The following is a 15,733-nucleotide window of genomic DNA, read 5'->3' as shown; positions in this document are numbered from 1 at the left end:
CTTCCCCCCCCGCCTTACCCGAGCGCGTCTCCGGCGGTCCCGCTCAGAGCCGCGTGGTGAGGGGGCGGGGCTGGGAGCTCCACGCCGAGCGCAGCGCTCAGCCCAGAGCTCCCAGCCCCGCCCCCTCCCCACGCGGCTCGGGGCGGGGCTCAGGCGCTTGGACGGAGACTCGGCGCTCTATGCGCCGAGGCTCCAGGAGAGGGGCGGAGGCGGGAGCCTCCGCTCTTCTCTTGGGGGCCCCTGCAGAGCTCCCCTGGGGAGCTCCGCGGGCCGCATGTTTGAGACCCCTGAACTAGACTGAGATCCCAAGCCGGATTAGAGAGTCTTTCACTTGAGGGAAAAGGCTCCCCACAGCTTTGACAAACCTTAAGGTTGTTGGGTGAGCAAACATTGAACCCTTCCACTGGGGAATGAAAGGTGGCCAAGTGAACCTTGACCGAGCTGGTTGGTAATCCTATTTTCTTCAGGTACCAAGATAACCAAGAGCGCAGAAGATTCAGTTGCAAGTCGGAGTTTACACCAATGAGCTAAATCTGTTCTGCTTTTGAAAGTAAGTGTTTCAGGTATATTCCTTCCTACTGTTTAACAACACCTGTTGTACTTGGTAGAACAGGTAGCCTCTGGCCCCACACACCATCAAGGAATCAGGCACTGAGGTGGAGAATTCCTAGGAATTCAGGGGGGGGGGGCTCAATCAGTATTTGGAACTCAGATAATTGGATAGGATGGGCTCTCTGGGCAGTCTGTGACCCACTATATTTTCTTTTATGTGTAAGGAGTGTAAATTCCCCAGGATTGCCAAATGGTCCTGGAGGCTTTCAAAGTATGCAGGGACTCATCTGTGGCCTCTGAAAACAACTTCAGACCATCAAAGGGAGGTCCTCTGCAGTGATTTGGACCTCTCTGGGAAAGCTGGACAGTTGAAGCTAGAATACACTACACATAACTACCACCAAAGAGGGAATGGGCCACTGTGTCTGCCACATCTAGCGCCACCTGAAGGAATGTCCTGGCCAGTAATTGTGTCTCTGCAATGACGGTCTAATGTTGCTCTTTGCTCAGGTAGAAGGTGCTCAATAAAAGCAGCAAATTTTGTGTAATTATATTTTGCCATGAACACCTGATAATTTGCAATTCGAAATTGCAGGATTGCAGGTGGGTGTGTGGGGGGGAGGGGGGTAAAGAGAGAACCCTTTTAGCAGAGGCATGCTCAAGGCGGACACACTAAATGCTCTGTCTTAGGCCAAGGCTGGTGTGAAGGAACAGAGGGTGGTTCACTTGTGCAGCCGTATATAGCCTGAGTTTGAGGCACGAAGCATGCACAGGCCGAACAGATGCTGCTGACATCCATCCCCAATCGAAGGTGCATGGGGCACATGCACACCTGAAGTGGAGCATTCATAGGACACTACTTGAAGAGCTATCATTTCATGATCACTTTCGCCAAAATTACCTTCCATCTTCAGATTTACTATCAATTCCTCCCTGATGGTCAGAATCAAGTCTAAAATGGCTGTCCCCCTGGTGGCTATGTCAACTTTCTGAAACAAACTTGCTCACAATACATTCCAAGAACTTATTGGAAATGTTCTGTTTTGCACAATTACTTTTCCAACAGATGTCTGAGCAGTTAAAGTCCCCCATCGCTACTTGGTTCTGTGTTTTGGATATTTCTGTTACGTGGCTGAAGGCAATCTTCCTTCAGTCTAACACTACAAGTGAAGCATAACTTGTGTGTTGCTTAAATTCAGTACAAACATACATACACATTCATTTAATCTTAAACATATTTACGTAAGAGTGATGGACTGCATACTAGATAGAAAAGTACAGTAGATTAATATGCTATGCTTCAAACTCAGGAACTCTAAAATGAAATTCAGCTTAAATCTAATATAAAATAAAATAGCTCTTGACTTCCTAGCAAATAACTGACCACATCACAAGATTACCATAAGAATGTGGTATAATTTGTTATTGTTTCTATTCAAGCAGAGGTTCAGATGTAGAAAGGGGTGGTAACAGTGAAATTATAAGATGACCGTGTCATGACAATTTAACACCCCACATAAAAAATTTACTCACTTGTGTTTCACCAGGATTACTGATAAAGAACTAGTTTTACTAACCTGACAACATATTAACAACATGTACATGGGGTGAGTGGGAGAATAGAATGCTGCTTGGCTGTTAAAAGTTGTCTTGTCAGAGATGCACAGGAAGGCAGCAGTGTCCTACTAAATCATATATTACTCTAGCCAGTGATATTAGTCTCACTTTTTTAAAGCACTTAAAAGATGACCACATTTTAACACACAATTTAGGTTACAGTAATAGACAAACTAGGTTTACTTACTCACTCCTTTACAGTCATACCAAACATTATCCTTCTCCCTACTCATCTTCAGTTGGGATCTCAGGCTAAGACAGGCAGCAGGTACTGTTTGCAGAAATACTACTGGTAACTTTCGGACACCACACCACTCGCATTTGGTAAGTTCAGAAGTTTTTAAATTAATCTCTCGGGAATCACTTTCTGACTCTAGGGAAAAAAACAAAATTTCATTAAACCCGTATGAAGATGCCCTTTGCAACTTTCCATTTTAGTTTTAATAAGAACTGACAATTCATTTGTTTACTGCAGACAAAGGAATTTTTAACAAGTTTCAGATTCAAAAACAACATAGGTGGTGATTTCTGTTTCGAAATTAAAAGGCTCTATTGTCAATAGGCAGGAAAGCCATTAAACTTAGTGCAAAGACACACTAAAATTATTCTAATCCATTCTTTATTCCATGGGGGAAAAAAAGATTCCCAGGGTAATTACATTTGTCTCTGCCTGCAGTATTGCAAATTTTAAAATGAACCTATGAAATGTGCTTTGCCCACATCCTCTAAGGCAGCGGTTCTCAACCGGGGGTCCACAGCCCCCTAAGGGGGTGGTGAATAAGTTTCAGGGGGTTCGCCAAGTAGAGTCAGCGTTAGACTCGCCAGGGACTGGACCCCAATGCTACCCCATGGATGCTGGAGCATGGGCAACTGAGCTTTGTGGGCCCCCCTGTGGTGTGGGGCTCCAGGCAACTGCCTGCTTGCTACCTCCTAACACTGGCCCTGCATTTTATATGGAGAAAAACAATTGTTGCAGCACAGGTGGGCAGTGGAGGGACCTCAGAAAGAAAAATGTTGAGAACCCCTGCTCTAAGAAAGGGGAGTTTTAAAAAGAAGGGAATAAAGACATACATGAACTGTGATTGCCTGGTAGCTCCTAGAAAAGGGTGAGAAACCATACCAAAATGTACAGTTCTTTAAAGGAGTGAACTTGAGCTATATTGCATAGCCTTCCAATTTATAGCTATATTTTACTGGCCAAGCAAAGTGAAGTCCTAGACATAAATACTGTGTTACATCCAAATGGAGAAATGTCAGCTAACTATTGAACAACACAATTCCAAAATTTCAAAGAATGCTCCTGGCCTTAATGGACAGAACCCTATTGATTTTGGTGAAAAAGGGGAAATTGTAAGCCATACAAAGCCCCTGGCATCTGGTTGACCAAGCAGCTTCAACCAGATCTAGATTTGTTTACATATCAAAGAATCTATTGATGGCAGCCATTACACCTTCCATCATAACAATACCCTCAGCTCTGTCCATTCTCTCAAAAGATTTTAACATGTTGACCCCTGAATGACAGGGGGGGAAAAAAGATGGTGAGGGGGATGGGACCCTGCCACAAGAGGAAAAAGCAGTACTAATTCTTTGTTTAGACTGACACTATGCAATAACCATTAACAAATATCTGATAATGGCTGGGGAGATGGTCGTCAGTTGAGATTCCTATAATTGCTAACACCAAGCAACTTACTATGCATATACACTGCACACAAAAGTAGTTTATATTAGAACAGTCTTCCCTCCCCTGCTTTTATGTTAGTGTCAGCCAACTTTGATACCTTGTTCTTTAGACTGTAAACTCTTTGAAATTGAGACTACAAATGTATAAAAGTTCTCAGCAATGAAGTAGGAACTTAAAATCTTACTTGGTGTTGGACTGATATATTTAAAGCAGATCATCATTTTAGTGTGAAAATCATTTGACTACTGCCTGCAACTCCATTCTGCAAAGGCTACAAAAGCAAGCTTATTCTATGACATTTGGCAAAGATGTGGACAGAAGACCAAGAGATGGGCTTGAAAGTCTCTATTAGAGGCTTCCCCTCTTTCTACTCACAAAGATCCTACTAAGCAGGTAGAGTGGGATTTTAAAAGATTGTGTCTCTCTTTTTCTGCTGGAACATAATAATCTGTCAGTTTCCTAATTCATCTAAAAGATGGTGGATTCATGGGCCACTAAGTGTAGGTTTTTCAAAAGTGCTGATATGTTACTTAGGAGCATCCGAAGAAGTGGGTATTCACCCACGAAAGCTCATGCTACAAAACGTCTGTTAGTCTATAAGGTGCCACAGGATTCTTTGCTGCTTTTACTTAGGAGCAGAAGTCTCACTGACTTGTCCTCCCTCTGAAAGGGACTTGGTCATTTTCAAGCCTGGGTGACCAGATGTCCCGATTTTATAGGGGCAGTCCCAATATTTGGGGCTTTTTCTTATATTGGCTCCTATTACCTCCACCCCCATCCCAATTTTTCACACTTGCTGTCTAGTCACCCTACTTAAGTCAAGGATAGATTTGCAAAAGTGCACACGTTCTGATGCAAACGTAAAAGTCACCAAGATTTCCTCAACTTTGCTGTCCTTTCCATGCAAGATGAGCACTATAGACATCCAGAAATGTAGTTCTCTCTCTTTAGGAATCTTGGAATAAGGACCAGATGTAGATATGGTGATTTCCTGGTTCAGGGGAAGGGCCAATAATATTTTGGGCCTGAATTTCAAGACTGTTCAGGATGACATTATTCTGGTGAAAAATTGTGCAAGGCAGCTTGCAGGAAAGGGTTTGCAAATTTACTATTCTTCTTGCCTAACATATTAGCAACAGAATTTAAGAATAGACGTTGCTGGGAGAAGTTGTTTAATATTTTATTAAAAAAATATTCAGCATAAGGTTTAAGTCTCATGTGGGACAGGAGACTAGCTACTTGTCTCAATATATCTACTGCCTTCTGGTAACCTGGCAACAATTTCATCAGGATTCCATGCCAATATGTCCCTAGTCTCTGAATGCTAACTCACTATTGCTTGGACCAACTGGCACCAAAACCAATGATTAAATAAACTACAGGAATTCCAGCATAACCAGCACAGATTGCTGATAGACTGTGGAGTTTCTTCTCAGCTCAAGTACTCCATTTCCCTGAAAACACTACTTGTGCCTTGCTAGTAATCTCCATAGGTCACAGTTATGCCAGTGTGCAATAGACTTCTTACTGGTGAATCCTGAACGTTTTCCATACTGTGTGTCTGGGATTCATTGGTCAGATGTTATTTTGATCACGAGCAGAAGAAATTCCCTGGCTCTCCCCAAGACTTGGGGCTCTATACTTGGACACTTGTATCATACGGCCGACTGTTTTAAATTTGATAGCTTTCCTGAGGCTTTTTACCTTTTTAGTAGTGAAAGGAGCTATTAGTGGAAGCTTGTCTGCTTGCCTTCTGGCTTGATCTTCTTCTTCCGGGACAGCAGGTCCTTGTCTCCCCAGATAACCAGATCTCTTTTGCTTTATGACTGTTTTGGAAGGGTCATCTGAACAAGGCCTTTGCTCTTTGAAGCAGCTCAGGACTGTTGGAAATAGTCAGACTTTGGAGGAGGGATCTGTCCATTGTTTTAGCCACAAAGCTCTACTATTTGCCACAGGGAAGGTGACCATGACTCCAGAAGTTGATAGAATTGTGTCATAGACATGACACTTGCCCAATTCTGAGTCCTCATCTTGTATCTTTAGTGACCTGCTAATGATCTGCGACCCTCTCACAATCACCTGTGTGGTGCATGCCTTATCAACTGAAGCTTACAGCAGAAGATCTGAGCCTCATATGATCATTTAAGGGATGTCTCCCTTTTTCCATCAATGAAATTCACAAAAAGTGCTTCTCTTCCCATAGGAATTGTCATTCTCTTTGCTACTTCCAATATGAAGCCCAGGTGCGCAGTAGGTGTCTTTGCAGCTGAAGATCTGAAAGAACAGAGCCTTTAATGTTACACTAGGGGGCTGGTTTCTTGTATGGGATATTTCATTTATTGTCAATTGTTACTATCACATGGAGGTGGAAGGGCAGCACTGTGGGGCCCTAAAGTCAAGAACAGTATAAGGTCCAAACACTTCCTGGAATTCCAGAATATATGCCATCCTTGACAAGTATGGACATGTTTATGTGGAGTTGGACACTCTGGACACTGGGCGTCTGGACTGACATACTCAACTTCCATCCTCATTTTCATCAGGGGGAGGAATAGCTCAGTGGTTTGAGCATTAGCCTGCTAAACCCATGGTTGCGAGTTCAATCCTACAGGGGGCCAGTTAGGAATCTGGGGCAAAAATCAGTACTTGGTCCTGCTAGTGAAGGCACAGGGGGCTGGACTCAATGACCTTTCAGGGTCCCTTCCAGTTCTATGAGATAGGTATATCTCCATATATATTTTATTTTATTTTTTTAATATTTTATCTTCTTCGCCTCTCTGTTCTTCCACTGACCAATGTCACCCAAGTAAACCTGGCAATAAGATGGCCATTTCTTTCTTTAATGATAGATGAAGACTTGCTAGTGCTATATGGGAACAGGAGCAAGGCTAGTAAGACCCGGGTGTTTTTGGAAAGTGGAGAGAAGAAATTTGAGACAGTCTTCCATGCAGATACATACAAATACATAGTTAAAGCAAGTACAGAGGGAATGTACAAAACCACAGCTTTTCCCTGTGGAAGCCCAGTCAGTACTATGACTTCATGCTCAGAGGAAAATCTCAAAGATCCAAGGAAAAGAAAAAAGGTTTGATTAAATACTTACTGAGCAGGATAAAGTGTAGTTGGCTATATCCCTAAATCTAAATTATGACTACAAGGTTGAAGAAGATAAATGAACAGTAGATACAGGCTAGACTGTAATAAAACCTGTAATAATCTATTGAAAATAATATTCACAATTTTTTTTTATCTTGAAATATCTGAAGTTGTTTGAAAACTAAATGTGGTCTCAAATTATGAAGTAATAGTAAGCTGGCTGGGAATTGTTTGTGTGTCCCAAGAAAAAAAAAAATCAATTAATTTTTTTATTTTCTAATTGAAAAACTAGTTGCTGAAAGAAAATTTTGAGAAGAGTTTTCAGGGTTTTTTTTAAAAAATGAAAATAAATTTTGGTGTGTCAAAAATTGATGTTTCCCAGGGAAATCTGTTCTGTCAAAATAGTCATTAAAAAAAAACCCCACACAGGTAGAAGCTTTTCTACCACGTCTAATAAGACTTCTGGTGAAAAGGAATATCCAGATCTCGTTTCATATAAGAAGGTGATGATTCCTGAACTACTGATAGTATATTAAGAGACTATCTTTTACAAATGTCAAAGCCTTATGGTCCCCATCCAGCAAAGCACATGCTTAACTTTAAGCACTTGAGTAGTTCCACTGACCCATGCTTAAGTTCTTTGTGGAATAGGGCCTTATTGCATATATCGAGGAAGAAACAAATGTGGAAATACTGAGTCATTATCATTTGTCGACATTTACATGAAAGCCTTTCACAAGAATGACTATTCCATAAGGAGGGAAACCATATTTTGCCCAGAACTTAGTTTTGCAACATAGTCAAAAAGAGTACAAAGATCAGAAGGGGAAAACAGAGCTTATGCATAAAGGGAATATCTGCAGCCTTATGATTCCCCAAATTAAGTCACTAACAATTAATTTTAAAAAAGCCCTACTTCCTCTGGGACATGAAATATGCAAACTGTTCGCTAGACAAAAGAAAAGGAAAAAAATTCTAAAGAGGGAGGAAGAGGATGAATTGGGTGCAGATAGGGAGGATAACCAGCAACCAAAACAATAATTTACTCTCTTGCTGAGCTTGCTATTTTCATCTTGTTGAAATGAGCTGATAACGTGTTAAAAGGTATAGGTATAGAAGTGCTGCTAGTATCATCCTTGCCAGGTGTGACTGCAACCCCTCGCAGAGGAAGATGCACATCAACAGTCACTATTACAATTAGGAAAAATCTATGATCATGTAATTGTGTCTATTCTACAACAACCTAATGTTTTTTCTTTTGCTCCAGGGTAAGCATAGATTATACTGAAATAAGTCAGTCCCTACTAATGGTGGACAGACAGTATAACTTACTGTTATATATATCTACACACACACACACACATATATATACATACACATACACACACACACTTTACTACATTTAAAAAAATAAAATCAAGCTTTGAACCATTTCTAAACAAAAGCCCAACTTCTTTACGAAGAATTTCTGCAAGGAGAAAGAAAGTAAGTACTGACCTTCAAGACGTATCTTGATAAAATCAAGGCAAAACTGTGAAAGAGACAACTATATTAGTATTATATATTGCTGGAATTCCATAACCCATGCTTCCACCAAAATAAGCCCCCCAAAAGCCTTCATGTCTTTAGAAAATATTAGTTTTTAAAAGTTGGGGTTTTAACTAAGTTTAAAGAAAACTGACTTCAAGACTGAAAGCAGTATATATTTAAACCAAATTTAAAGAAATGAGCATCTTCCATATGTTAATATCCCGGTTTGTCAGCCTGACTATTAAACATATACAGGATTTCTCTCTGCATTTACTTTGGATTTCATTTAAAAGGTTTAAAATACCCTGAAAACACATACACGTGACTTTTGCCTTCTAACCAAAGAGATACTTATTAATATTCCAAAATGACAACCCTCACCCTAATTTGAAAATAGGACTGACAAAGCAGAAATGTACTTACAATCACAGGTTCCACAACCATTCTTCGAAGGGTTCCTATTCGTATACTTCGACAGTGTAGAATGACGCTTTCCCAGGAGTTTTGGTAATTTATAGGTACAGCATCAGTTACTTCTTGAGAAGTAACTTTACGACGTTTTACTGGTGTGTTAGATACAATGTTGCCAAACTGCAAAGTAATTTTCAAGTATCAGAATTTCTCATTACAATTTGCTGTTAATCCAGGAACCCATTACACTGTAACAACTTAATTTTCACCCATTTTTGCATAGATAAATAGGATTACATAATACTGATGCCAACTTTATAAAGGCTGTTATTCCCCCAACAATGTCTGCTGACATCAAAATCAGGAAAACAAAGTAAGTATTTTGTTAATGCAACCAGATTACAGAGGTAACTATTAGTGCTATTTGTGTACATTTTGCCACAATTATGAATTGTGATTAGTGCTTTTGGAGTTGCCAAAAAACAACATAATTACACTAATGCATTGAAGTGTGGTGCTGCTTGACATGCTCAAGACTGCTTCTCTCCTTCCTCAAAATGTTCTTTTTGGTTTTATTAGTACATTCTTTGGGTGACTGTGAAAGTGCAGAACTATTCTTCTTGAAGTACAGCACATGAGAATGTTACTAGGATCACAACATTCCAGAAGAGAGATCATACATAACTATGGAAACCCTCAGGGGACCTCTGTCGGTGGGCTGTTAGATTCTTAGGGCAGATTCCAGAATGAAGAAGCTGAGCACTGGTAGAAGGCATTTGGAGATTGGCTTCAACTCAAAGAAGCTAGTGAAGCTGAAGTGATGCATTAGCTCAAGAGATGTGTCTGCTTTGATTTTCAAGTAGAACAATTCTAGAATATTGTTTTTAGAAGGAAAGCTGATCGTTAACTGTCAGGTGACAAGGTTTTCAATCTTAATGATACTTACAAATTTTTACTTTGTTCTATTGTTGAACAGTTTTCTGTGTTCATCTCTCATGTTTAGTGCTGATATTCTCTTTTCATGAAGAACTTGTGTTAAGGCTTGTTTTTAGTTATAAAAAATGACTACATTGCTGTAAAAAGGTACTAAGAGCTTGAAAAATAACTTCCTAAGCTAAGTTACTAATCATTTTTGGCCACAGTTCATAGTGCACTTTGGGATCCTTTGAATTAAAAGTGCAATACAAAAAGTTTAAATAATCAAAGTAGGTCTAGTACAGGAATAGCTACAACAAACATTTTGCTACTAGTATTGCCCATGAAGACATTTTATTTTGCCTGTCAGAACCTAGCTTGTGCTAGTAGGTGAAACCTGTAATAGGTTTGTTTTCGTCAGAAAAGTATAAAATAGAACTCCAATCAACTGGTATACACTATATCTGTTTATAATACAGTAGTTAAGTTCTTGCCATATGAAACATTCACATATTAAGTATCATAGCCGTACTCAGGCAATCAGTGTGAAGGGCTAAAGGATTTGGTACAAGTATATAGAGTGAAAGATGGTTAGCTTTTTGCATGATTTATGATAAATACCTAATGTAACAGAGAGACTAGGTGGGTAAGGGAATATCTTTTATTGGACCAACTTCCGTTAGTGAAAGAGACAAGAGTTTAAGCTTACATAGGACTCTTCTTCAGGTCCTCGCCAACCTTGTCTCTCAATATCCTGGGATCAACACTGCTATGTCAACACTACAAGCATGGTAACAGACACAGTTAATAGTAGTTTCCTTCTCTCATGGCTAAAACTGTAGGTATGTTCTATGTTGATATTTCAGCCCACATCTCATTTTGCCAATGATTTTCTGTCTTTACTTCACTCGCTCTAAAGTGTTCAGTAAAACTCAGATGTTAGCAGTTCGTTCTTTAAAGTTAGTGAAAAGGAATATGAGGCGGTGCAGCGAAAGACAGTGGGGAGGTTTTCAAAAGGCTCAAATAGAACTTAAAAAGAACAGGAGAACTTGTGGCACCTTAGAGACTAACAAATTTATTTCAGCATGAGCTTTCGTGAGCTACAGCTCACTTCTTCGGATGCATAGAATGGAACACACAGACAGGAGATATTTATACATACAGAGAACATGAAAAGGTGGAAGTATGCATACCAACAGGAAGAGTCTAATCAATTGAGATGAGCTATCATCAGCAGGAGAAAAAAAAACTTTTGAAGTGATAATAGAAGATGTGAGGAGAACTTAACATAGGGAAATAGATTCAATTAGTGTAATGACCCAACCATTCCCAGTCTCTGTTTAAGCCTAACTTAATTGTATCTAATTTGCATATTAATTTGAGTTCAGCAGTCTCTCTTTGGCTTGTTTGCAAATTAGATACATCCGAAGAAGTGAGCTGTAGCTCACGAAAGCTCATGCTGAAATAAATTTGTTAGTCTCTATGGTGCCACAAGTACTCCTGTTCTTTTTGTGGATACAGACTAACACGGCTGCTACTCTGAAATAGGACTTAGGTGCCTAACTTCCAATGAGTTTCAATCAAGTGTTTTCAATTATTTCCTTATGTTATTTCAGAAGAGTATTAAGAAATGGAAGAATTGTATTCATTACTCTAACGTCAGGCCTTGCCATCTTAAAAGTTAATCAAACAGAGCATATTATGTAGCCTAGTAAATTTCCATAAAGGAGTGCTGACTTCTTGAATATGAATGTAATATGCTGAAATCTATACCACTAGTTCAGTGTTCTAAACAAACACCTTCAACACTTCCAACTTGGATCCAACATCCTGTGTACTATCAAGTACACTTGGAGTATGTCAACACTGTAATTAAACACCCACACCTGCCCTGTCAGCTGATTTGGGCTTGTGGGGGTTGGACTGTGGGTCTATAAAACTGCAGTGAAGACTTTCGGGGGACACCATAATGGGGGAAGGTTCCCAGAGCCTGGGCTCCAGCCCAACCCCAAATGTCTACACCACAATTTTACAGTCCTGCAGCACCAGCCAGCTGAAATGGGCCAGCTGTGGATATCTAATTGCAGTGTAGTCATACAGCTGCTGGACCTAATTCACAATAATTCAAATGTACAAGTGACCCAAAAGAGCTTTAAGCAGCACCATCATCAATTGAACACCAATTGTTATAGGGAATTTATTTATTATTTTTTAAAGGATCACTGTCAAGGTTGTTAAGTCTTTAAATTAACATACCGTGAAAGCTGTCCTTTGACAGCACTAAAGGAGTCTGCTCATGGTGCATTTTTTGTCTTTGTTTATCCAATTCTTGCAGTGGTGCTCAACTAAAAAACAAAAATCCCCACCATGAAATCCTTAAAATAAGTGCTATTAGTTGGGACAGTTGTCAAAGTATTTAATTTTAAGGACCATCATCCTTGCCCAGTGTCCCTTTATGTTTAAAAATTTTAATGCTAAAAATTATCCTTCCATTAATGCATACAAATATTATACACCACTTCACATCCCACAATGGAAGAACAGGTCCCTAATTATATAGAAAGATAATCTGTTCAGCATTAAACACAAAGAATTTTGAGAATGTATGATTTTTTAACACATCCCTAAATGCATAAGCATCTACATATATTGAACAAGTTTCCTTAGGCTTCCAATGTTGTATGACTGAGGAGAATACTTGACCAACTGTCCAAGGTGAAAAGTAATCAAATAAAGACCACTTATAACAACTTCTCGTAGGCTACACCTTTAAATTTCTCATTCGTTATCTGAAATTTTATACACAGAGGTTTAAAAAAAAAAAATTAAACTGAGTACCTGATCTTTCATTCTTGCTTTTCTTGGTAATGTGACGGCAATTTCTGTGTCTGTTGCAACAGTACTTAGTCTCTGTTCTATTCCAGAAGTATTTTCCTTTAATGCTGCTTCCACCTTTCCTGTGGAAGGCGCTGGGGAAGAACGGGCTGAATCTGCGGGTCGAGGCGATGTGCTTTCCATTCTGTTAGTGCTGCCACTGTCGTCGTCATCCTCCTCGTCGTCACTGGACAAAATAACTAGGAAGCAAATATTAAATACAAAATACAATGCTTGATGCATGTAATTTTTTTTTTAAATGACTATTTAGTGGCTTCTCTTTTTTTGGATAGCTAACACACAGAACATCAAATGTCATCGGCATCAATTTCTTCAACGTCTTTTCTTTATTAATATTTACTTTGCCACCAGTGGAAGTGGAAATACCAACTTCGTGGTCAAGACAAATAAACCTATTCAGTAAGGAATTAGCTGTGATCAATATGAGTTAAGCCCAATTTAATTATCTTTTGCTGGAAGGGTTCATTCTTAAAAGGCAATGGAGCCCTGGCAAATATTTAAAAAAAAATTAGCATCAAGAGCACAGCTCAAGGTACTTTAATTTGAGAGGCAGCATGATACAGTAGACTAAGCACGGGACTGGAAAGACAAAATCTGAAAGTTCTAATTCTGGCGCTGCTATGTGGTGTAAGCAAGCTGCTTAACCTCTCTCTGCTATTCACCCCTACGGACCTGTAGGCCACTCAGCGAGTAAGTTTGAATGTTATGTGGAAGCATTCAACGGGATTAATTCAAAGGTATGGGGTGCGGGGGTTGGACATGGTCAGAGCAATGGATAAGGAATATGGTCTTCACAGGTACATTTTACATTGGACTAGAGGGTAGTGATGTAAGCATTGGGGAGGACAAAGTAAATATGAAGAGGCTGCTGCAGTCCAGATATGAGCTGAGTATTTGGACAAGAGAACTTCAACCATGTAGATTAAATTTAAAAGGTTTGAGTTTAGAAATGTTATGCAGAAAGAAACAGCAAAATGTGACATGACCTTGATGTGATGTGCAAAGGAGAGGGAGAAGTCAAAAAACCACCTTCCCTTTTTCAAGCTTAAGTAATGTATCCTCAGCAGGAATACTCTTTAGAAATTAAGAATCAATCATTAGCAGCATGCCTGGCATTTTTAAATATATTAAGAAACTACTAATACTTTGTTTTACCAATCCAGATTTTCCACATTCATCATATTTTATTGTACTCATAAGGGGCGTACCTCTAAACTGCAGAACAATGCAAAGTTAAAAACAAAAAAAACCAAGACCAGCAAAAGATTCCAAATAGTTGGCAGGAGACAAATGGAACCAAATATCTTTCATTCTTATAGGATATTCTTGGGTATTTGGCAAGTTCAAATCATATCTAGCTATATAAAAGCATACTTACTCGGATCATTTAGTTCAGATGGTCTTGTATTCCTCTGTCTTAAGTTTCCTGAACTCTTCATAATTTTTGTCCCAGTTAAGAGACCAACTTTTCCATTCGGTCGTGACATAGAATGTCCTATAATATCATTACTCAGTATGATATCAACTGGACCCTTCCCACCAGCAGAGCCATAGAACTTCTGTGTGTTCAATCCTGTACCTGGAGATTTTTGCCCTGTTGAATTCTGATGTATTGAAGATCGCAATAAAGGTCTCAAAGATTCACTTAATGGCACAGTTTGTTTGGAGCGTCTTTGCAAATCCTTACAGAAAACATTTCCATAACTTTGGCATTTGGTCTGATTTTCATTTGTCTTTTCACAGCCTGAGCAAAATGTGGAATAATCAGTTGGTTCCAAATCCTTGAATAAAAAAAAGGCAATAAGTACAACACATGTGGTTTTGGCATTTGTAGAAAAAGGTACAACAGAAACCCAGATTTTAATCTTGCAATTGAAATGTATATTTAAAAGAAACAATCACTCAGACCTATGTATGTTATGTTAGCAATAGCATAAAGAATGCAAGCCTAAAGCAAACATTAAAGAGTAGCTTGACTTTTTGTTTTGCTTTTTAAGTGGAAGTCAAAGGGTATGTCTACACTGCAACTAGACACCCATGGCTGTCCCATGCCACCTAACTTGGGCTCGCAGGGCTCTGGCTGAAAGCCTTTTTCATTGCAGTTTAGACTTTCAGGCTTGGGCTGGAGCCTAAGGTCTGAGACTCTCCCTCTTCGCAGCCCAGAATTCTACACAGCAATGAAACATGAAATAGTAGCTTTCAACAATAATTATCTTTCAGATGTCTCAAAGTAGAAGGTGTCAGTTTCTCTTTCATGTGATGTCTCAGCATGAGCTATACTGATGATACACCCACCACTGAACCTTGCTAGAATTAGTCTCTCTTTGAAAGTAACAGGCTATTTAAGTAGATGGTACTTGTGCATTATTTTTATTGTGCATTTGTTTTATATCCTGAGTAGCACAAAATAAATTAAAACTTAGCAAAAATCCACACAATATACTAAATCTTAACATCACCATTTATGTATCTTTGTCTCATGTGCCCTCTACTCACTAATCTAATCTCCTCCAACACTTATTCTAGTATTTCAAGCCCCTGAGATGTTTTAGGGGTATATATGGGTATGTGTGGGGGAGGAAGAGGAAATAATTTCTTCTCCCTAAAACACCCCACTTGCTTATTTCAGGATAGATAGTATTTAGTCCTGATTTAACAGCTTTTCTATTCATAAAAAGCATCAAGACATTTATGTCAGATATTTCATGGCATTGCAGCAGGGCTCAAAATGAACTCTTAGGTCCATTTGGAAAGGGAAATCCCTAGCTTTCCAAAGAGATTCCACACTTCTAACCCAGAAAAGAGCTGACAATCTAACTTTTTTATACATAAAAGCATCACAATATTATTTTAAAACATTTGAGGATTTTATTACTACTCCCTCTGAACCTGCACAGTAAGATTCATGCAAACTAAGGCACCTGACTCTATAGACAGATTCCACACCCCCTCCACACACACACACACTTTTTTTTTCCCATTCTTTAAATGTCTCTGGCATATACAGTATACACAATGGTATCATGTGGC

At 39.3% G+C, this 15,733-nt stretch overlaps 1 protein-coding gene across 10 annotated transcripts in view; it reads right to left on the bottom strand.

Moving 5' to 3' along the window:
* SENP6 (SUMO specific peptidase 6) overlaps positions 1-15,733 on the bottom strand; it is a 187,038-nt gene that overhangs the window by 47,398 nt on the left and 123,907 nt on the right. For 9 of the 10 annotated variants that reach the window (XM_045010858.1, XM_045010854.1, XM_045010856.1 and 6 more), the window contains 5 exons: positions 14,082-14,484; positions 12,647-12,882; positions 8,906-9,073; positions 8,450-8,483; positions 2,357-2,542 (listed from right to left, as the gene is read on the bottom strand). In XM_045010858.1, the coding sequence (XP_044866793.1) occupies positions 2,357-2,542; positions 8,450-8,483; positions 8,906-9,073; positions 12,647-12,882; positions 14,082-14,484 (1,027 nt within the window). The remainder of the gene's footprint in view (positions 1-2,356; positions 2,543-8,449; positions 8,484-8,905; positions 9,074-12,646; positions 12,883-14,081; positions 14,485-15,733) is intronic. The other variant, XM_045010861.1, reaches the window with a different exon arrangement.

This window comes from Mauremys mutica, chromosome 3 (assembly GCF_020497125.1).
Source record: "Mauremys mutica isolate MM-2020 ecotype Southern chromosome 3, ASM2049712v1, whole genome shotgun sequence".
In the NCBI taxonomy this organism is placed as follows: domain Eukaryota; kingdom Metazoa; phylum Chordata; order Testudines; family Geoemydidae; genus Mauremys; species Mauremys mutica.
Note: the sequence above shows the minus strand (reverse complement) of the source record. Positions and strands in the feature narration are given on the sequence as shown.